Source organism: Carassius carassius, chromosome 20, assembly GCF_963082965.1.
Source record: "Carassius carassius chromosome 20, fCarCar2.1, whole genome shotgun sequence".
In the NCBI taxonomy this organism is placed as follows: Eukaryota; Metazoa; Chordata; class Actinopteri; order Cypriniformes; family Cyprinidae; genus Carassius; species Carassius carassius.
Genome location: NC_081774.1, coordinates 1,441,479 through 1,466,686, shown reverse-complemented (window position 1 = coordinate 1,466,686; position 25,208 = coordinate 1,441,479). Strand labels below are relative to the sequence as shown.

The 25,208-nt window shown below is 33.4% G+C and overlaps 1 protein-coding gene across 1 annotated transcript; it reads right to left on the bottom strand.

Moving 5' to 3' along the window:
* Positions 1 to 4,710: 4,710 nt before the first annotated feature.
* Positions 4,711 to 12,903, bottom strand: LOC132095985 (retinal homeobox protein Rx2-like). Its single transcript, XM_059501093.1, has 5 exons — positions 12,636 to 12,903; positions 10,928 to 11,247; positions 8,865 to 9,118; positions 5,608 to 6,118; positions 4,711 to 5,538 (listed from the first exon to the last, which is right to left on the bottom strand). The coding sequence occupies exons 2-4, from the start codon at positions 11,220 to 11,222 to the stop codon at positions 5,699 to 5,701; spliced, it is 969 nt and encodes a 322-aa protein (XP_059357076.1). The 5' UTR covers positions 11,223 to 11,247; positions 12,636 to 12,903; the 3' UTR covers positions 4,711 to 5,538; positions 5,608 to 5,698.
* Positions 12,904 to 25,208: the final 12,305 nt, after the last annotated feature.

Sequence of the window (25,208 nt, the reverse complement as noted above, 5' to 3'; positions counted from 1 at the left end):
ATGGCATGCGAAGAAGACATAGAAAAGCTGTAGGACTCAAACCCGATTAATTCCGCTTGCTTCCCTTATTATTTGCACCGTAGAGCATGTTCCACTAATCAGAGAGTTAACTACATCCCAAGTTCCAGATCCCTGCACAGCGTGAGGACCGAAAAACACACACAATCAATTCATTATTATCAGACCCTCACAAGAGCCAGGAATTTAGCAGTGAATCACAGTAAGTGTTGCAGTGTTTGTGGTCTGTGCAAAGAGATCTCAACAGTTTTCAGACCTGAGGAAAATAGATGTTTTTTTCACATTAGCCAATGCAAATATTTAGAGAATAGGGTGGCGAAAATTTTTTTTCTTTCTCATATTTTTTAAAGATATCTAAACATTGTTAAATCAAGATACATTTACAAGAAAAGCAAAATGATAAAAAAAAGTTGTTTTGTTCTGAAATTAAAATTAAGTGAGTTTAAACTTAATACAAAAAAAAAAATCTGTTATCTGTTTTTCTTGTTTTAAGAATAAATCTACTTAATTTTGAAAAAAACAACAACTGGAAAATGTTTGTATAATTAAAATGGAAAACAATAATATTTTTCTTACACCATTGATGGATATTTTTCTTGTTTTAAGCATCGTCTCAATTAAATTTGAGAAAAAAATACATTAAAAAATTGATTTCTGTAACAGATAATTTGATAAATGGGTGGAAAACTACCATTGTTTTTTGACAACTACTGTACTACTGTATTACAAATACTACATGCTTGAGCACCACACATTTTCTTGTCAAAGTAACTCTTGTTCGGTTTATTTTAGCATTTTTGTTCAATCTAGACGTTCATGTCAGATAAATAAATTGAGTTTAAATTAAGTCACCTGTCACTTATTTTTAACTTAAGCTAAATTTCTTTAATTAAACTAGTCAGCATCCATGTAGAATCTCTGAACTGACGTCATCTGTCAAAATGAGCACCGGTCAGCCTCTTGACCTCTGACCTTTAGTTCACGTTCGTCAGTCGACGCTCGTTACATGTCATGTAATAGGGCGCATTGACAGCCAGTTTAACCACATCACAAAAAGATACATTTTAGGTTATAACTAAAGCAAAACTAACATTGGCATGTGTTCACTGCATAATTCCAGTACTTTCATTTTATTGCAAAATATGATGCATGAGAGGAAATAGATGATGTAATGGCATTAATGTATTAAACTCTGTTTTTAGGTGGACCGTATGTTTGTGTGTGTGTGTTTTGTGTCACTGAAGCATGGAAAGCAGCAGCTGAACATGGGGCAATTAGGCCGGATCGTAGGGGTTAAGAGCCGCCCCCTCGCTCTGTCCCCTGTGGAGGGATGATGGACAGCCGGCTCATCTTCTTAACAGGCTGGCTTGGTGCAGTTAACCTGCAAGGGCAGGCGAGGACAGGCCACTACACCCACAACCTAGTTAGGGCCACTGAACACGCTCTCTAATGAGGGGGGAAACTCTTTCAGTCACTAGTTGAGCTCAGTGCTTAGTAGCCATACGGCAATCGAAACTGTATAAGAGTTGGTTTATTCATCAGGTTTGGAGAAATGTAGCATTCCGTCACTTGCTCACCAATGGATCCTCTTGTAGTGAATGGGTGCCGTCAGAATGGGAGCAATAATGCACAAGTAATCCACGCCACTCCAGTCCATCAATTAAGATCTTGTGAAGCCAAAAGCTGCATGTTTGTAAGAAACAAATTCATCATTAAGGCTTTTTAATTTTAATCACTTCTGGCCAAAACATGAGCCAATAATCCAGTGATAAAGTCCATCTCCTGTTGTCTCTGCAGCCACATAATTGTTTATAGTTGTTTTGGACTGTTTAAGCTCGTAAAAAAATGCAATAAATAAATAAACACTTGTCCTTTTTAGATTTGCACTCTATTCATTTACAAACTGCTGGTTTTTCTTTAAAAAAATATACAAATAAAATAAATAACACTAGCTTTTCTAATCTTTTTGTATTCTGTTTGTTTTCTTTTATTTATTATAAAATTAACAAAAGCAAAAAAGGCCTCTAACACTAGCTTGCTCTATATTCTTTATCTATATCTGTTTTTTTATTATTATATAATTAAAAAGGAAATGCTACATGTACTTCTCCTTTTCATAGCACTTCCATATCATTGCTATTTTATTGATTTTGATTGCTTCCATTGTTCTCATTTGTAGGTCACTTTGGATAAAAGTGTCTGCTAAATGACTAAACGTAATGTAAATAATGCTTGATCTGTGCAGATTTCTCTCCTGATTCAGACTAAATTACTTTTTACAGGAGGAAAGCAATATTATGGATAGCAGACTAGCCAAAGCAAGTTAAAAAAGTCTTTATTTATATTTATTTGTTGATTATTGTGATGTTTTTATCAGCTGTTTGGACTCTCATTCTGACGGCACCCATTCACTGCAGAGGATCCATTGATGACACACTGATGCAATGCTACATTTCTCCAAACCTGATGAATAAACAAACTCATCAACATCTTGGTTGACCTGAGGGTGACGACAGTTTTAGCAAATTTTCATTTGTGGGTGAACTGTTCCTTTATAGATTACAAAATGATTGTTTAAAAAGTAATCAGATGTTCTCAAGCACTGCTCAAATTATGTCAGTAATATGATTTATCATTTAGGCATTGCATTATATTTTTAATTTTGACAGTGTTGCAATGGATTGATATTAATCTCATACGTGATTGAAGTTTTTCTTTTCTTTTAGTTATAATTTTCCTGAAAATAACTAAATTGTTGCATTTGAGCATGTGATTTACAATATTTTGAGCAATGAGAGAATATTTGACTTATCATTAGAATCTTGTTAGTAATATTAAATTATATTTTTGACCAAAACTAGTTTATTTGAACATGTAGTACTTTTGTCAAGTAGTATTTAGATATAAACATGCATTTAATTACATTAAATTAACATTTGAATGAGCTCCCTGCTCCCTGCCATATCTTTATGTTAACTATAAAAACACACACACACACACACACACACACACACACACACACATAGCTATATATATATATATCATGCATTTTAATCATTCATCTTTATTCCAATTGTTAGTGCAAAAAATTCAACAAATGTATCTAAAAAGAAAATTCTAAAGACATATTTAATAACATTCAAATGTCCCGCCCCCAAAACACTGTAACAAACATAAAGACAATTTATATGCATGCACTGGTAAAGCTGCAACGATTGTGACAGAAACCACCCCTAGGTCTAAGTGTACACATCATAAAAAAAAAAAAAAAGAACTATCTTCTTTGGCTTCATCGCTGTTCACAGAAATCCATAAACCGTGCTTTAATAAGAACTCTATTTTATTAATAACACTCTTGAATACACACCTACAAAATAAACAAAACGTCAAACATACTGTAGAAACAATTTTGTTTTGTTCCATTTGCATCATCACAGTGCATAAAAAATGTGTATAATGGATCATGATCTGTATTTTTTTCCATCTTTGCATAGTTACAGAGCCCACAAAGTATTCAGAATATCATGATACCACCGGTTAGAAATGAGAAGGATAATGATAAGACACAGTTTGTTTGGAGGGACAGTGTTTGCACATTTAAATGACATGCAGCAGTTCTGACACCTGGCTGGGACGCCCGTTAATTCAGAGCAGAGGGGCGATCGATAATCTTAAACAATGAACAGTCCCGGCGGGGAGCCACTCATTCTGCGTCCTCACACACACACACACACACACACCTGCTACGACAGCATGCGCTAATGACCTCACAAAGCTTCTGTGCTGATGACAAGTCCTTAGACAGTATTTGTGAATGTCATTCAATAGATCAATTGTCTTTGTTTTTAGTCTACATTTTTTCTAGATCTCTCATTTTATCACTTGTTTCTGGAAAAGTGTACTCAACTATCTTTATTTAACATAAATGTCAATTGCTTTGATATTTTTTTATCTAATGCAAGGACATTCATTTTTAGTGTGACGTCTGTCCAAAATACTTTTCAAGTGCATTGCAAATGCTTCTGCTAAGCAATTGTGGATATCATACATGTCCTGTTTTTCTTTTCTTTTCTTTTTGTTTGTACTTACTTCGTTTCAGGATCTCTTGACATTGCTTAAAGTGGACAAGTGGCAAATAAACTTGAATTGAATTGAAGTGAATTGAACTCCTGGACCGAATTACTATTCAGTGTTTGTTTGTTGGCTGTGGATGTGTGATTTGGGGTAAGCTGTGACACTTTGATTTAAACACTGAAGATATTTTCAATTCCATAATACTAGTACTTCATCTTTAATTAAGGTATCAAATTATGCAAAGTGAAAATCAACTTTCATTTCTGAGAAGAGTCTGAAATATGTGAAGTGCCCAGATCATATTTCAGCCCAAAAGCAAAAGAAGTTTACAAAAAAATATTTTTAATATAAATAATTATTTAATATGAATTATACTCTTAATATTTAATAGCATTTATTTCCAATTTTAGCACTCATTTAATTTAATTTAAGATAATTGGAAGATACCATTTAATATAAATTAAAATTAGATTATTTTTTATATATATATATATATATATATATATACATACAATATATATAATATGGGATGTTACAGCATTACAGTAATGAGCATTTTGGGTCACAAATACATAATAAAATAGGCTTAATTTTCTTTGTGCAAATATATAAAATATTTTACTGTCCTCTTGTTTTTGGGGTGAAATATAACAAACTTTCTTCATAAACATTCACCATTTGAGACATTTGCCCTTCAGTGTTTGAAACAGATCCCACAGACACTGAAACGTTAAACCTCAGACTCATTTTATATGACTATATGATCATGATGAATGGCAAACAGGAATGTGGCATGGGTGAAACATGTGCTATTGAATTAGAAACATGATAATGCTAATACTCATTTAAAGTTACAATTCTAAAATCATTCTGTATCTAGGTTTAAGTTTGTTTGATCAAAGTCATTAACTTTAAACAAAGTCAAGTGATTTCTTCATATCATTTCTTATGTCTAGATGGTAGAACATGAATGTAACCTCTGAACGGGCATTGAGGTATCAGTTGCCCTGAGCTGCGTTGTCCTGTTAAATTGCCAACGGTGCAAACTTGCTATTGCGACTCTTCAACCCGGAGGAGCAGAGAAGCATGGCACCGACTGAAAACCAGAATCCTAAGGAGCTTGACATTTGTAGAAGTAAGAAACGCCTTGCTTTAGATACTCCAATCCCAAACAGTCTGTGCTTTGTTGTCATGTTTGCCAAGTCTGCACAAAAACACAGCCCAATTTATTTTCTAATTCCATTCCGGGGTGGACGAGATCGCTTTAACCTGTGGACTAAAAAACAACCCAGAGCAGAAATAGCCCCATTCCGTGCTGATTTGGCAACCTTGTTTGTTGCCAAAATGAAACCAATGCACCAAGCAGGTTTGACCATCGGTGTAAATCCTAGTATGTTGTGTTATGAAAATATCCTCAAAGGTCCTTCAAATCAAACTTTGCTTTGTCTCATCGGCCAGAAGCTATGAAATCTATGAAAGCTTTCAGTTCTCCATGTTTCCAGATCTCGGGTCAACCCTAATGATGCTGGTCATTTTTTTTTTAAATGCATCCAAATGTCTATGAGATCCCCATAATATATCCCAACACTGGCTCCCCATTTTCCCATTACATGGGTTGCCAGGTTTTGTCCATGGACTGAATGTGCTCCTTGGCCTTCATCCTCAAAGCTGCGATGCTAGAGCCGTGGTCCATGTCTGGGTATTTGTCATTAAATGGACACTGGTAAGGAGGTGGTGGCATGGGTTGCATTCCCTGCACCATGCCTGGAGAAGTGTTCAGGAAGCCAGGGTGGCCCGTATAGGACGGCTGGAGGCTTTGGCCGGGTCCCATGAAGCCTGGGATGCTGTGCATGGGAGTGGCACTGGACAACCAGGGGTCCAGAGGAAGAGAGTTAGACATTGGCCCTCCGTGGGGCGCCATGGCCGCTCGGTTGAAGGACATCATAGGCGAGTCATGGAGCTTCATGCTTCCCGAGTCCATTTTTTCCTGCCGCCGCCATTTTGCACGTCGATTCTGGAACCAAACCTGTAGAACGGGACAGAGTTGAGAACTGTTTAGACTCAACCTCATTATGTTGTCTGAAACTTTGACATGAGGTGAGTGTGCCGAACAGTTTTAAAGCACAAATGAATGAACTCGCATTAACTTTATATTGAAAATGTTTGTTGTTTGAGATACTTTTCTAAGTCAATGAGCTTCTTGAAGCAACATACAGTAGTCAAGAGTTGGATCCCTTCCTGGTAACCTTGCTTGGACGTTATGCAAAAGTTACAGGGTTGCACGGTTTTGACTTTGCACAAACAACATGTTATTGTTGTACTTTTAAAACAATGTGTTTTTGCCCATTTATGCATAATGAGTTTTTACAATCCTCTACATTTACCTTTACAACCCTCCATTGTAATGAAAATAAGTGTTTCCCTGTTTCCCACAGCACAAGATACTAAAAGGGACTAGAAATGAAGAAATATCAGAAAATGATGATGAACCAGGAGAGAGATATGCCAAAATTCATGGGATATTCTAGACCAAAATAAAAAAGAAATATCCCTCAACAAAGTAATAAGCTCTTATTATAGCAATGTCACATTAGAAATATCAAGTGGTACTGTATTTTACTGATGGAAAATGTCTAACCAAGCCTGTCAAACTGATGGATAATTAATTGTAGTGCATTTTCTAGTCATGAGAAGGCATTCACAACCTGTAATGTGGCATATTTCTGAGCAAAAAATGTAGGTTGGACTTTTTTTAAATGATCTGTTTTCTGTTTTTGTGGAAAATTTGGCATTGCATATCAGAACATTCCTAACCTTCAATCCGTGTTGGGAAGGTTACTTTGGAAAGTCACCCTATTTAAAATGTAATAAGCAGTGTAACTATTTCAAATATTTTATTAAAAAGTTTAAATTTGAGTCATTTGTTTACCTTTATACATTTCTAACAAATGTTTTCAGCTGTTAATCATTTTCAAAGATTTAAAGCAGGCCGGGTTAACCTTACAGTAGTCCATAACACTAAATTACTGTCCGTCTTTCAAAATCTCATAACTTAAATTAGAGTTTAACACACATTTCTTGGAAACTATGCCTCGTATTCTCAAAACAGTAAACACAAATCCATAACTTCTAACTTAATTTCACAAAGTCAAAATGAAGCTCTCCACTCAAAACAACTCAATCTTGCTGAAAAACCTAACTTTGCTCTCAAATATGATACACAAACACACACACACAAACACACACACACACACACACACACACACACACACACACACACACACTTCAACACAGTATTACACACTGATGAGATAAATTCTAAACAATACTACAAAATAAATGGTAAGTGTGGTGCTCCCCAAATGCTTTACTCCTTAATTTAATTTACTGTAGAGTACAGTACAATACAGCAAACAACAAAAAATTATTCTGCACCAGTATCCCAATTTTGGTTTGGAACAGGCCAAGGAACCTCTTCAGCATCACAGGCTTTACTGTGGGTAAAATCCTCTTGTGTCATGTCCTTGTGTCATTAAACAAGACAAAATGCTTAGTCATGTTGTCAGTATAACACTGCACTCTGCACTCTGTTAGTATTACCTGATATAAACTATGAACACAGTTTGGATGACAGTTACTGTATTGAAATGCAGTAGGCTGCACTTCTTATGTATGAAACACACACACACACACACACACACACACACACACACGTCATTGTCAAATAGAAAAGAAAAAAATATGTGCACAAAGGCGAAAATAAAAATGAGAAAGTCCATCATCATAATTTGTAACTCTTGTGTTGTCCTCTGTCTATTTATGCGTTCCAATTGAAGGTTCATGAGATGTAACTTTGAGCTATTTCAGAGAACTATATAATTATAAAATAATTTTTTTATTAAATAAATTTGTGTGAGTGTGTATGTGTGAGTGTGTATGTGTGTGTGTGTGTGTGTGTGTGTTTGTCTATGTGAGTGTGTGTGTGTGTGTGTGTGTGTGTGTGTGTGTGCGTGTCTGAGTGTGTGTGTGTACGTGTGTGTGTGTGTGTGTGTATGTGTGTGTGTGTGCGTGTCTGAGTGTGTGTGTGCGTGCGTGTGTGTGTGTGTGTACGCGTGTGTGTGTGTGTGTGTGTGTGTGTGCGTGTGTGTGTGTGTGTGCGTGTCTCAGTGTGTGTGTGCGTGTGTGTGTGTGTGTGTGTGTGTGTGTGTGTGTGTGTGCGTGTCTCAGTGTGTGTGTGTGCGTGTGTGTGTGTGTGTGTTTGTCTATGTGAGTGTGTGTGTGTGTTTGTGTGTGCGTGTCTCAGTGTGTGTGTGCGTGTGTGTGTGTTTGTCTATGTGTGTGTGTGTGTTTGTGTGTGTGCATGTATGAAAATATTCAGAAGTAACCCCCTTTTGTAATCAAGATTTTCATAAGTGACTTTCTTAAAGTTGAAGTTAGTGAAGTTATTCCCTAATAATCTAATAACTGTAAAATACTGTAGTTACATTTGTTTTGTAATTAAATAACATAATGCTGTTTCATGCAACTAGTTACTCCTCAACACTGTCCTCAGTCTCTGTAACGTTGGATTGAAATCCACCCATCATTCCCTTCTTTACAGGTTTAACAGATGAAGCTTTATCAGTTTAACAAAGCTGTTTCTTGTATTAAACCAGATTCTCTTCACCCTTGTTACACAGCAAACAGCATCACCTTGTAATGCTCTATCAACACAGTTTCATTACAAATAATAATAGCGTTAAGTGACCCAGCATGCATCACCCAAAGCTTACCTGAACACGAACTTCTGGGAGGTTGACTTTCATCGCCAGCTCTTCTCGGCTGTACACATCTGGGTAGTGGGACTTCTCAAAAGCGCGCTCCAGCTCGTGTAACTGATAGGTGGTGAAGGTGGTTCTGTTGCGTCTGTGTTTCTTTTTAGGTTGATCCTCATCAGGAGCATCTGGCGAGCGACTGTCGCTCTCCACATTGCTCCGTGGATCTCCCAAATCTGCATCGCACTTCTCTGTGGAGTAAAGTCCAGTATCTACAGCACAGGATAAACGCAGTGCTCTTTATTGCCAGGTACTCTTGTAAAGTTCATTAAAGAATTAATGGGTTTTAACCTAGATGTATCTCACGAAATGAGAAATTTTATTTTACATTTTTATTTTTTATGTATCTTGATATAGCTATTTTAATTTTTTGTTGTTTTGTTTTTCTTATTAAAAATAAGAACAAAGAAGCAAATAACAAACACAATAGAACAAACATAATAATTAAATAAACGTTAGTTTTTCAGCTCCACCACATAGGTTTATTTAACATGCACTCTATTACAAAAAACTACAGAAATTAAATAATAAAATGTAGCTAAAATACTGCATAGTCACTCGCTGTGTGAATCACATATGAATTGATTCTTATAGATCCAAAAGTAATGAAATCAAGAGCAGTGAGTGATATTATTTTTGTCTTTTGTTGTTTGATTAACATTACTGTAATGACAGACAGCAGCAGGTACTGTAAATAGACAGCTGGCCCTTTAAGACTGTCTCCAATATACTGAAACACATCCATTTTTTACATAATTGACAGCATTTTGACAATTATTTGTTTTATCATTCAACAGCTAAACAAAAATGGTCCATCTGATCACTTATAAAGTAACAGCAGAGTTCTCCTCAACAAGACACATCATTTTTGCAATCATTCTCATCTGAAGTGCAAACATTGTGGGATAAGGTACATAATAGAGCCTTAAAGGGATAGAACACCCCAAAATTAAAATTCTTTAATCATGTATTTATCTGTTCTGTTGATCACAAAAAAATATATTTTGATGAGTGTTGAGAAATAAAAACAGTCGACGTTACCCATTGACTTCCATAGTATGGAAAAAAACAGTATGGAAGTTAATGGCTACCGTCAATAGCCAACATTCTTTAAAATATCTTATTTTGTGTTCAACAGAAAAAAGAAACTCATACCGGTTTTGGAACAACTTGACAGTGATTTTTGGTTGAACTATCCCTTTAAAAGCACCCTTAATAAAACTACTTATATGTTATTTTGCCTGGTGCAGTGATGGAGTCAGATGTTAACCTTTCGATTTTATGAATTACTAGAAAACTAAAGATTTGGCAGTTCCATCACTTCTGTCATGGTACGTGAATCCTCCCAGTAATCCAGCACGCAGATGTCACTGGTTAAACCTGTAGACCTCATGCGGCCAAGACGGCTAATCCAGCCGTTAAGAGGTTCACTCAATACTACAGCGTTTCGCCCAAGAGTGGCCCTCTAGCCTGACAACAGCAGAGATTTTCATTTCGCAGAAACAGCTAAGAGCAAACAGCACCACATGTTGAATTGGAACACATCCAGGTTGAATCTAATTAAGTTAGGCAGGATTAGAATAAGACCACTAGTTCAATGTTAGCAAGTGTTAAACGTGCTGTACACAACTTTCAGAAAGTAGATACATCAGAAAATAAGTCAGAATGCCAGATTGCACTCACAATTGTGATTTAAAAAAAAGTCTTAATTGTTCCATAGAAATCTAAACAAATCTATCCTAAGCTTTACGTTTTGGTGTGTATTTCATCTCTTACAGAGAGTCTTCAAATCAAGTGTCTTGTTTGGGGAAATCTGTGCTGTTAAATTAAAGGCCTCAGGTGGAAAAGCCAACAGACTAACATTGAAGGAGATTTAGGAGAAGCTCATGCAGGACGGTAGAATCATGCATGTGCAAATTGTATAAAGTGCATTAAGAACTTTTTGCATCGAGCCATTTACATTATGTGTGACATTCTTTGTACTTTTCATAAAACGTGATGTGATGTAGTAAACCTCTCACCGTGATACACAGCTGACTGCTGGGAATTATCCGGAAGACTTTGCAGGTGACCGTAGGGGTCAGAGGTCACTTGTTTCTCCTCGTCTCCCAGATCTGCTCCATCCACTTTGAGTGTGCCGACAGGCCCGACCGGGTTGAGCAGAGGATCCTGGTCCTTACTGAAGCCCAGAATCACGTCGATGCTGTGCACGTGGCCTGCCATCCCCGAAGCGCCGCCTTTACCCAGATCATGGTAGTTGTCCGTTGAGAGGCAGCCATCATCCACCATGTTCATCGTATCTGGTGATAAATGCATCCAATCTGTCCTCAATGTAAGTCTCCTGGAAGAAATGTGTGAAAGTTATGTCTGTAAGAGAATCTGGTTCCAGTTTGTGGCAGAGATTCCCTTTTTAAAGCTTTGTTCAAGAAAAGCAAGAGTTAATAGGACTTTAAATACATCAAAAAGATGTTTTTTTTTATGGTCAGTGCAACAGTATTTGACAAAATCGAGTGAAGCATTTACGGTCAAAAGTTTGTTTTTCCAGGTATGTCATTGAATGTGATATTAGTCGTACTTTATTTATTTGTGAGTTTTATAATGTAAAAATAATTGGATATTGTTTGTGTGTTTGTTATGGTTAAACATATTAGGGGTTCATGTTTTGGAAATGCAATAAACAAATCATAATATAATATAATATAATATAATATAATATAATATAATATAATATAATATAATATAATATAATATAATATAATATAATATAATATAATATAATATAATATAATATAATATAATATAATATAATATAATATAATATAATATAAAATATAAAAGCTTTTAAAATATTTTTTTAGTAATAAATGAAAAAATATGATATGTTAAATCTATAGGAAAGGTAAGGTTATATAGTGTTCAGTCAATAGTTAAAAGCGTTAATAAAGTTAAGTAATTCTTTGCAATAAACCAAAAGCATGTATCATGTTAAAATGTATATGCTTTATAAATACAATTACAGCTTAATGTCTTATTTGTTTAGTTTCTGTGAAGCAGTGATGTTATATTATTTTCCCACTAAATCTAATTTAAATTCTGAGTTTACAAATTAAAACTAATTTAATTTAATATAATATGTTATATAATAAACCCATAGGAATCAAATCTATCTATCTGTCTTGCATGGTGAATTTCACTTATATTTATCATATTTCATATGTTAATCCTGAGCAAAAATGCTGTAGTATTATAACATAACTCTCTTTTAGATTCAGAAATAATGCTCAAATCTACTGTAGCTCTAGTCTACAAATTAAAAGTCACTCAATCAAATTGAAGAAAAAACTTTGAATTTTTTTCCATCAATGTCTTGTTTTATCAGAATCATACAGGCCTGGTCGTAAACCTATGGTGGCACAATTTTAGAATTTTAATAGAAATTAAATTTTTTTATGTTTGTGAGCAGTTATGCTTTATAATATGCAATATTGAATTTTTCTTCCATTTCATACCTGTTGAATGTGCATTTAGACATCTATTCAACCAATAATGAACTATTGTGCAAGCAACGAAAAGTACTGTGTGTTGCATTTTAAACGTATATGCTTTAAATACACAAACAGAAATAAGTCTTATACACCTAGTTTCACCAATTTTAAAGGTAAGTTAAATGCAAAGTAAATCTTAATGAATCATGGAACCTTAAAATCAGAAAAACTAAACTTCACGCACCTTTTCTACAAATTTCCGGCTCATCAGAATCACACAGGGTTGTCTTCGCATAAAAGCATCGCCGAAAATGACACACCGCAACTTTTTACCCACAGTGCACCTGGTTCAGACTGTAAAACGACCGTTAACGGCTATTTCTCGCATCCCAAAAGCGAGGTAAATTCGGAAGCACTGAGATACGTCCCATTCCCACACCATATAGGTCTTGATCTTTAGGATGAAGCCATGCAAACTGGCCTGACGTGCAGAGAGCCGGTGGCAAGAGGGAAAGACTTAAGAGGTTTAATAATTGGAATCCTTCCCCTTTAAGGATGATTGACAGTTGTTCTCTGCCGGGGTAATTGCACTAAACGCTGGCCGTGGTTTGGCCACAGAGGGAGGCCTGCGCTAATGAAGCACCGACAGAATGCCCTTTCAACACTCTTTTGTCTAAATGATAACGGCGACCTACTGAAAGTGTCCTTTAATCCACAGCTTCACAAAGACAACACACTGTGTTAAGATGTGTTTTTCTTCTGCAGCCAAATGCCTTCAGTGCTTCACAAAGACGATTGGGTTAAACAGACGTACAGAGAGATAGAGTGTTGTATTGTTGATAACACAAACAGCTCATTCTTTGAAATCGGTATTTAAGGCAATGAAGTTAAAGTTTGTGCATAAATGAATGACCTGCTACATCGCTGACGAATAGCATCGAATTCAATGTAGCAACAGGTGTCTTTTTTAATATTTAATTTAAAAAGTATATATATATGTATATATATGTATATATATATATGTGAGTGTGTGTGTGTGTGTGTGTGTGTGTGTGTATGTATATGAACACACACTCACTAAAAATAAGAAAAAAAAATAGGATTGCTAAAAATGACAATTTCTTGAATAAAAATGGAAAATAGAAAAATAAAAGCTGATTCTAAATATTAACAATACTAACAAAAATGTGAAGTCTTCTACTTGAGCAATTAAATTACTTTTAATTTGTAAACTCGGAATTTAAATTAGATTTAATGAGAAAACAATAGTCACTACTTAACAGAAACTAAACAATTAAGATATTAAGATGTAATTGTATTAATAAAGCATATACATTTTAACATGATACATGCTTTTGTTTTATTGCAAATATATATATATATATATATATATATATATATATATATATATATATATATATATTAGCATATTGAATTCTATGAGACCATATGCAAACTAAAAAAATCCAAAGCTCTAAATATGAAAAGATTCATCAGTGATGAATTGGCTGTTGGTGTTTATTAACTGACTGTATAATAGATTGGCTTTACCTGCTCATAATTACTCTAAATTGACCCCCATGTAGCTCATTAGACTCAGATCTGACCTCATCAAATGATGCCACGCTTGACCTCAAACTGGCCACAAACTTCTCAGACTCTTTATTAATTGTTTTAAACGTGGCTTCCTCGTGTTACCGTGGTTCGGTAGGAAAGTCTCAGTCTGTGATGGCTTCCTTTAAGCCAGTTGGCCAGGTTAATGCTCCTGAGACTGACTGACACAGAGATCAACCCTCGTCTTAATGAGACTACTCAATCTTCCAGAGATTTTCCCCAGCCTTAATGAAATCTAAAGCAAAGTGTAAGAAGCCTTAGATGACCAATTTGGATGTCTGGAATAAAGGAAGGGATAAGATGTGCAATTCCCCTTAATTTATTAATATCTTCCCTTCGATAATTAATAGTTTTAAGCAAGACTCTTTATGGTCCAAAGATGCTGATATCTATATACAGTGAATCACTGTTATTTTAGTATTGCTGTACCATTACAGGTTTTGTTCATATTTTGAGTTTTTATTTGAGTATTTCACATTTTAGTTTTAGTTCTAGTCATTTTAATGTTTTTGTCATTTTTGTCATTCAGTTGTTTTTTTCATAGCTTTTATTCATTTTTAATAGTTTTAGTTATTTTAGTACATCAAGTTAAACTAAACTTAGATTTATTAAATGAATAAAGATTTATATACAGTATATATATATATTAGGAATGTTAACATTTTTCTGTTTCATGATTTGCTTTGACTCTTTACTGTTGAAATTAGACTACAAATTATTCAATTCAATTCAATTCAAGTTTATTTGTATAGCGCTTTTTACAATACAAATCATTACAAAGCAACTTTACAGAAAATTATGTTTCTACAACATTTAGTAGTAGCTAGTAGTTTGTGCACGTTTGACAGGATTTTAGAAAAATAAAAATAATAATAATAATAATACAAGACGTAGTCAGCTAGATGATGAACTATCAATATTATTAATTAATAGTAATTATAGGATGCAGTCACACATGTAGCAATAATTGTTAGTTCTGTTTGTTGATTCAAGGTTAGGATCATCTGGGGTCCTCTGAGGGTCAGCATCATCTCTTCTCACGTGTTCTGGATCCAGACTGGAGCTTGTGTAAATCCCGTGGCAAAACAAAGAAACAAAATAGAGACATCATTAGCATAGCTGCTGATCCAACAAAGTAAAATTAGTTTAACCCAAGCTAAAGAATAAAAATGCAGATGCAACTACACTCACAATTTAAGAGATACATTATTCGAATGCTTGGCGAAAGAGATGCGTTTTTAATCTAGATTTAAACAGAGAGAGTGTGTCTGAACCCCGAACATTATCAGGAAGGCTATTCCAGAGTTTGGGAGCCAAATGTGAAAAAGCTCTACCTCCTTTAGTGGACTTTGCTATCCTAGGAACTTCCAAAAGTCCAGCGTTTTGTGACCTTAGGGTGCGTGATGGGTTGTAGCGTGGTAGAAGGCTAGTTAGGTACGCAGGAGCTAAACCATTTGACCATTGACCATTGACAACCATTGACAACTTCCACAACTTTTGTGCAACATTGGTTTATTTAATATATTCAAAAGCTGACTTTTTTAGATTTTATGTGTCCATAAACTAAAGTTTCAAATTAAACCCACTTGATGTTTTGTTTAAGTGAATTGCAAATACATTTAGATTGCAAATGCAGATTTTTGTGTGTGCGTGCATACATTCAGTACGGTCGTTGATAACGCACACTGACAGCAGCCATGTTACTGACCCTCAGTCTGCTGTTAGTTTGACCTCTGCTTAAAACACAGGAGACAGAAGACAAGAGCGATTTCTTTCCGTTCCAGTGCTCGAGTCCAAACACAAGTGTCAGTAGAAATGGACAGATTCGAGGGCCAGGTCATTTTCTAGACGAGCCAATTACAGACTTTACACTTATAAACTCTGGGATTTCCTAACAAACCCCAAGGAGTCTCTTGGAGTGGGATTTTTCTGATAAAAGAGGCTTTTGGGCCATCTGGGCATCAGTGAAAGGCCCTTAATGCCAATCCTGAACAGGAATCAGAGCAGTTTTGCTAATAAGTAAAGGAGTTATTCATTATTGTATTGTGTTGTATGTATTTCTGGTTGCTTTGATGTTAACTAGAGGAAGATGTTACTTTATTAGTTGAATTCGAGTAAGTTACAGTACAAACATTGGTTGTACCATCCATTTTCACTCAGAAATTGTAAATTGTAAAATTAAACAGGAAATTGTTGAGTTGAAAGACTTAAATAGTATTTTTTTACAGCGTAGGCACAAAAAGAAAATCCTTGTAATATTAATATTGTAATACAGCAATAATAATTGCATAATTGCATTCATTATTTCTTTTGCATTTATGTATTTACACTGTTAAAACTGGTAAAAAATTGAAACAATTTTCATTCAGAAATTGCTAGTAAATTTCACGAAGTCAAGTCAAGTCACCTTTATTTATATAGCACTTTAAACAAAATACAAAATGTAAAAAAATAAATAAAGGCAGTTCATCATTGAATTCAGTGATGTCATCTCTGTTCAGTTAAATAGTGTCTGTGCATTTATTTGCAATCAAGTCAACGATATCTCTATAGATGAAGTGAATTAGAATGAATAGCAGGTAATACATTAGAAATGTTTAAATATTTTCTTGTAAAACCTACATCAGTAATAATCTTTGAAAACTCATTTTACAGTGTTCTTGCATGACTGGCTTTTTCTTCCATCCTTTTTACTTTTTTGCTTTTTTACAAAATTGCTGTTTCTTTTAGAAAATAGTCAACCATGGTAACTATGCATGTCTGTTTTTTGTCTGCACTCTAAATCAGTTAGCTGACCTGTGTTAATGAGGAACTGCTGTACAGGAGTGTGTATGTGACGCACAAGGCTGGTCTATTAAATTTTGGCAGATAATCCAATGACCTGGCTGTATCCATGGTAATAAAATAAAAAAATTATACCAGTTGAATTAGCTGAATGCATGTTACTTATGTAGCTGTAGGTTGGATGTTTTCTCTTCAGAATGTAGCTTTGTCCTTTACATTTAAGCATTTGGTAGACCCTTTCACCCAGAGCGATATTGGTTTACATATTATAAGTTCATGCATTCCCTGGGATTTTAACCCTTGACCTGTTGTACTTGACCTGTCATGCTTTAACTGTGACAAACATGATCGATACTTGGCTACTCTAACTGAGAGAAGAGGCTAATAATCATTTTATCACATTAAAATATTAAGGCTGCACTTCTTTGCTTGTTTCCTCATTATCCTAATTGAGAGCAAATTAGCTAAGAGGTACACTGCAACTATCAAGCTCCTTAGATTTAGCAGAAGACAATTTAAGCCTCTCAGATCCTATTAGTGACAAAACAGATAACGGTTGAAGGAGCTGCGTCAGCTTACCACCACAGGACAGAGAGAGAGAGAGAGAGAGAGAGAGAGACAGAGAGAGAGACAGAGAGAGAGAGCCTTCACCCTTGGTATGAAAATTTAAAATCGGGCTGAAGATAAATGCAACTGGTAAACTACATTTGGCTGTGAATGAACTGAAAAAGAAAGCAAGAAGGGCCTTTTATGACATCAAAAAATCTATCCAGATTGAAATACCAATTTGAATCTGGCTCAAAATATTCCAATCAGTCATTGAGCCTATTGCATTATATGGCAGAGAAGTGTGGGGTCCTCTCCTAAATCACCAATTTAAAAAATGGGACAAAAATCTGATGGAACCCTGAATGTGGAGTTCTGTAAGAGTCTCCTCAGAGTCCAGAGGAACACTACGAACAACGCATGCAGGGCAGAATTAGACCAATACCCTCTACTAATACACATTGAGAAAAGAGCCATCAAATTTTGGAAACACCTAAAAATGAGCGACCCCAACTCTTACCATTTTAAAGCCCTTAAAAACCATAAAGTGAACCCTAAAAAAGGCCCCTGATTCAGATTATCCTGAAGCTGCAGAAGCAAACTAACACGACTAACAACAGCCAGCATCAGGACTCTGAAATATATACAAGATACATTGATGCCTGTCACAAAAAGAGGGAGGAGTCAACAAATCAGTGATGCTTCTACACACACACCACACACACACACACACACACACACACACACACACACACCACATTGAATTATAAATTGTTCGTATAGAATTTTTAAATGTTATTTGTTCTACTTTTGAAATGTATATACATGCATGTTTTTGCTGCATATATATCTGTCCTAGATTCAGTGTAAACACTATGTTTTGGCAATGCATTGTAACAGTTGTCATGCCAATAAAGCACATATTGATTTGAATTGAGAGATAGATAGATAGATAGATAGATAGATAGATAGATAGATAGATAGATAGATAGATAGATAGATAGATAGATAGATAGATAGATAGATAGATAGATAGATAGATAGATAGATAGATAGATAGATAGATAGATAGATAGATAGATAGATAGATATTGTACAGTCTTCAGTGTTTCACTCTAAACTTAGCGTCTCAGTTTTACATAACCTGGGCACAGAAGGACATCAGATTGGAAAGCGTTCTTCTCGTCACTCATTCCTAGAACTGTGACACCTGCAGATCTGCATCGAGTTGTTTACTTTTGTTGAACTGACACAAGGACAAGAATGAAAGCAGGGAACTAATCCTGTTATGACTGAAAATCAAATTAAACCAAGAGCATTAAACGCATGCCTTTAGCCTTCCATGTATTTACATGACACGCATGCTTCTGACGATTTTTTTTTTTTTACGGGTGTTTCCTGTCAGGAAGCTCTGTTAATGCCAGACAAATGGATTTTAAGTGTGTAATTTTAGGTTGTTGATGACGTCAAATCCCAGTGAGACACTGACATGCTTTGGTGTTACAGTAAGATTAATCTAGTGCTTAGTCTTTATGCACTAATTAACTCCTCCTACTCCTTCCTTCCACACACCCACTGCTCACAGAGATTACACTTGTTCACTTCATGAATGAAAGTGAGTCTGCAGTTGTTCTTGCATCTTTATGTCTGTAAATGGATGTGAATGTTTTATGTTGACTACCATATCATTTGCATGGTGCTCCAAACTATTTAAAGGAACAGTTCACCCAAAAATTATAATATGCTGAAAATGTCCTCACCCTCAGGTCATCCAAGATATAGATGATTTTGTTTCTTCATCAGATTTGGAGAAATGTAGCATTGCATCACTTGCTCACCAGTAGATCCTCTGCAGTGAATGGGTGCCGTCAGAATGAAAGTTTTAAATACAATCAGACAACACTTACTTGTACTCATTTTTAATGTAAAGATAGCAAATACTTTATTTTGAATTGATTCTGACAAAAGCAAAATATAATAAAGCATATTAAATTAATTTGGACTAGAAACATAAAGAAAAAATATAGATATTATAAAATATGTAAAACAATTCCCAAACAAATTGCGGACTTCAACCAATCAATATGTTAAGAGAAAAGAGCCAGGTAAATACAAGAAACTTAAAAACGTATTTTCTGCATTGCATTTTTGCATGATTTGTTTATTTTTAATTATGCACATTTGTTATGTAACATCATTACTGTAATGTGGAAAAAAAATTGCATGTTCACACAGCTCTCTTTATTTTAATGTTTCATTAGTGCAAGCTAGTTTAGAAAAGAAACATTATTGTAAGATGCTTATTTTTCATTGCTTTTCAGAAAAGCAGCAGATCTCCACAGGTTTGCATTGCTTTTCATGGTTCATCCAGGTGTGAAGATGTGATTCTTGTTCAATTAGATTTTAGAGTTCAGTTTGGACCACATATTTGTCATATTCATATTTGTATTTTTTTTCCCTTCTGATGTAAGTTTGGACTATGTTTGATTATAATGAAAAGCAGAAGATGTTCATTGAGAATGTCCTGCTTGGCTGAAGCATGTCTTGAGCCCTGAGAGCACATTGAACTATTACCCTCTTAAAGGGACAGTTTCCTCGAAAATGAAAATCTGTGATTATTCAGTCACCTTTGGCTTGGATCGAATCAAAATCCACATCCATGTTCTGGAATCATTCGTCTCTTCCTGTTCCAAGTCTTCCTCCACCACCATCTCCAGTATGATCACGTTGATCATACAGAGGCCTTAAATATAATACAGTAATGATACAGTAGCTTTACAGTAGATATGTTAACCTTAGTTTGGATTTCATTTTAAGAGATGTCACCCCAAAATCAAATCAGTACTATTTGTGAGATTAACCCAGGATGCTGTACTCAATATTGTATTACAATTATGATAATCTAAAGTCAATTATTTAATACAGTAAAAACCTTCCCAAGTAAAACATACATTATATTAATAAGAATAATATTAACTGAAAGAACTTTGACAATCTAATGGCAGTCATCAAATTAGCAGTAATCTGTATTACACTAATATAAATTTACATTGAACAATTCTAAAGTAAAACATCAGTATGTGCTATATTCATTATATTATATTAATGTATTAATTGATTAGATAAAAGTGTGTGTGTGTGTGTGTGTGTGTGTGTGTGTGTGTGTGTGTGTGTGTGTGTGTGTGTGTGTGTGTGTGTGTGTGTGTGTGTGATTGACCCAAGCCGAAGTAACATGATTAGCCTAATTTACATCAGCATAAATTAAGTGATTATTTACATGCATTTTTAGTGGTTTTACCTGAAACCAGTCAATCTGAGCATCTTCCTCACAATCATATTACTGAGATTAGCCTTCCTTCATATATATCTAACGACCGATGCTCACAGAAATAAGCAACATCCCAGTTCACCACACTACTGCCTTGAAGCAGGATGGAGCTTAAGAAGGTTAGAAGGGTTTAGAGCTAAAATATGGAGCAGGTGGCTTTATATCTCGAGTCAAACAGGGACGACTCTGTAATACTTCCTTACCAAACCAGCTATTAAACAACATACATGCGCAACGATTGCAATCCCAAAAACTACTATTATATTACTCTTTATATTGTTTATTTTACTATTAATTGACATGATGCTGAATTAAATTAAAAATAAATTAAAAATCATTTAACATTATTTTAAAAATGAATTAGAATTCAATTAAAAACAACGTATGACAATTTTTAATTAATAGATTTATAATTAAATATTGAGTTATTTAATTATTTTTTATAATACACAAGACAACTATGAAAAAAAATAATAACATTGAAAAAAGGATGTAACAACATTGTAAAAAAAATGAAAAAACACTGAAAGTTATAGCTATTTTAATTAATTATTTTATTACAACTGAACCTTTTGAATTTTTTTTACATTCATTTAAATATTTTAAATATATAGTTAATTAATTACTAAATTGTTTTTAGAATTATAAAAAAAATACTATGGGGAAAAAAAACAACAACATAAAAGTATTACAAAAAATATTATTTAAAATTAAAATAAAAAAAGTATAAAAATTTAGGTGTCAAAATATTCAAAATAGTCATTCATTTATAAATATAAATAATACTTATAATAATAATAATACATTTAATAATAATTAAATAATAATAAATAATGATTTAATACTTAAATAAACTGCCACCGATAGAAGCACTATGTGTAAATCTGTGCTGATTTTCTGATGGAAATATTTGTTGTGGTTGGATCACGTTAAAAGCTGTGGCCTTTGACCTGATAAGGACTCTTGTGACCCAGTTCTGGACTTAATGCTGTCGGGTGTTATATAAAGAGATGAGGTGTAATGCACAGCATCATTATGATTGTGTGTGTGTCTAGGCTTTTTTCCGAGACGTCACAGTAACAAGCTTTCACACTGACAGCTTTCTCATTTCAAGAGTTTAGTGTCTTTATTTCCCTTCATTACATGAATGCACACTTTGTTTATTTTAAATCATGACAAACAGTTATTGTAATATACTATCAGGCATCTCTGACAGCAGCTGGCTTCAGATGACGGATGTGATGGACTGATCTCGTTATTGGCTGGCAGCAGGCCATAGGAAACGGGAATTATGGATAAGAAAATAATAACAGGCTAAGATGATTTAATTGTGAAAATCATAGGCTATATCATTCAAACTATATTATTTGGCAATTTTAAAATATTTTAATTAATCGAAAAATGAAGCTGAAATGAAACTAAATATGAATATTAAATCAAAATGAATTATTATTACATTATTTTTCAGTCATGAAATTAACTAATTAATTATTAAAATAATTATTATAATTTTTTCTTACAATTATGCATTTTTGTTAACTAGAAAGTAAGCTATCAACAAATTGTTTTTGTTAAAAGATTAAATAAAATATAGATATTAGATGAAAAAAATATTTTAAAAGAAAGTCGTTCACTACACACGCGTTTCAGATGGTCACGTGACATTCACTTGCTCAACTCATTTGCATAAAGTTGCCTGCAAGCATTTATTAAATTTTAGCGCTCAGTGAAACAGAATAATAGGTTTTCGCTGCTTAAATTGCCAGTGTGAGATTAATTGGTCATGATGGAACTTTGTGAGATCTCGATGAACAAACACTTGCAGCTTTTTAGTGGTAATAAAGCGCACTCTTTGTGAGCTTAAGCAATAAAAATGTAGCCTAGAGCTTTTGTTTTTTGGCCGCACATGTTGCAAAGTTTCGGGAAAGACATCCACATATTTATGCGAAAATAGCCTATGAATTAAAAAAACTGCAATATCATGACAAAATTATTAATTATTACTCTTGATGTACTTTTTTATTGCATTTTAAGGATTAAAAAATCTAAACTTCGCATTGTTTTTTTTTTTTTTAGCAATCAAAAAAGAAAAAAAAGTTTATAATCAATGAAGTTTTATACACTTCAAAATCAATCTCTTACTTACATATTTTCTGCAGTTTATTGTTAATGCTGATTCTGTTTTCAGTTAGCGATGGAGCGGTTGAACAAACGCTTCTGATTGGACACTGCGTTCCTAAAGTCAACTAAACCGTGTGTGATTGGTTGAAACGCTTAGCGCTGCAAGGTGCTTTAACTTTTTTGCAGAAGCGACATTAATATTAAGACAATAAAGGTGTTGATTAAGATGAGGGCTCATTATGTCGAACGGTTATTATCTGCTGATCTGAAACACATATCAATAGTGTAAATTCATTTAATTAACAGAAAAGATAACTATTGGGAAATGCTTTTTTGCATGCTTTTCTTATGTGTTTTTAACTATACAAATACTATTGAAAAGTTGAAACGTTAACAAAAATCTGTAATGGTTGACAAAAATTAAAATGAATAAATATTATTTTACTATATTATTATTTTATTATATTATTTTACTATCATACAATTATGAATTAAAAGCTATTCTTTTTTGTTAATTGCAACGAGGATAAAATGATATATCAGGTAAAAATAATTATTATTTAGTTAATTATTTTACAATTATTAAATAGTTCATTAAGCTGTTAACAAATGAACTATTATTGTTTTTTGTTAGTTGACTTAAGAAATAATTCAAATTAAATGCAAATATTATATTAACATTTTTAATAAGTTAAAATAAAAACTAGAAGTTATATTGTTCAAAATATTAATGCAATCTCTAACAGTTTCTTTAAGATACTAAATATTTTTGGAAATGTTAAAACATGTATAGTAGCTATATAAAATCATCCACAGTAGCCTCAATGAAGTAGATAATTTTAAATTGTTTAGGTATTATGGCACTGTGTTATAATGATTTTTGTCCCACACATACTGTATTTTCTTTCTCTCAGATCAAGTTCTTCTGTCCTGCTGCTGTTGACAGGAGCCTCATGGAGGTTTATTCAAACTTTAGCGCCGTCTTGTGGTGAGTTTAGTGAAGTTCAGCTCGTTGAACGCCATGACGTCATCTTTATCACTGCACGTATGTACTAGCACAAGGAATTCGTTATTAAATTAATTTAAAATATTTGTTTACTTTCTCAACCAATATGGCATTGATGTTCACAGTTGTTCTTCTGCTTCAAATGTATATGGTGTGCAATCAAATGCATCTGTCTAATAATGCAATAAATCATTGTGATATTTTAGAATGCTGCATGTATTTTGTGAAATATGAGAGGATGAAATACAGACGGAAAGCACTCAGTCCTGAATGGTTGAGTGGCTTTTAATGTTTCAGGTCAGTGTTTGTCCCCAGGCTCCGTCTCACACACACATCATCTCTCTAGATTCACTCTTGTCCATTAAAAAGTCACATTTTAAAAGAGTTTATGATGTTTATAGCTCAAAGAATGAGTCTGAGTTAATGCAGAAGAGCATCAAACCTCCGAGCGCTTTAAATACTGAGTGGATGCTTTTCAGTTTTATTTATTTATTTTTCCCAGATGGCCTTGCAAAGTGAATTCCCAAATTGCTTTATTATTCAATAATAATAATAGCAACGGTTATTGTTATTATTATTATTATTATTATTATTATTGTAATTTAAATAAAATAATTGATTTATAATTGATAAATAAATTTAACATTTATTACTGTACTTATAATAATAATAAGTAGAAGAAACAAAATTATTAATATTTTATTTTATATTATAACTGATGTTTATGAAAATAATTATTTTAATAAATATGATTTCTAATATTTTTCATTATAATATTATTAAATTAATAATAGCAATAAAAATGTTTAGAAATAACAATATTTTATTATAATATTACAACTATGATATTAATATTGATTATTGTTATGTTCATACATTTTATTATACAATGATTATTATATTAATTACAAACATCACCAACATTTATTGCTTAATTGGTTAATTAATTAATTTAATTAATTAATTAATTAATTGATTAATTATAATAAAATACTTAATAATGAAAATTACAAAATAATAATAATATTAATAATAATACATATTTGTTATTATTATTATTATTTAAATTATTGTAACTGTAATAGTATATAAATTATATGATTTCTTTGTATTAATTTTTTAATAATTTTTATCACATTATATAATATTTTTATAATTGTAATGATTATTATTATATCAACAACAACAGCAACTAACATAATAATTATAATTATAATTATAATTATAATTATTATTAAACATAATAGTTACAAATGTATTTTGCTGGTTACAAGTACTTGCATTTTCCAGATTGTAATTTATGATTAACTGGTAATACATTTATATAGACTGCAAATGTGATATTTCATGTAACGAGCACAAAACCTGTGAGTGTGAGCACAAGCCTCCTGAGTACTGGACGGATGACATCATCACAC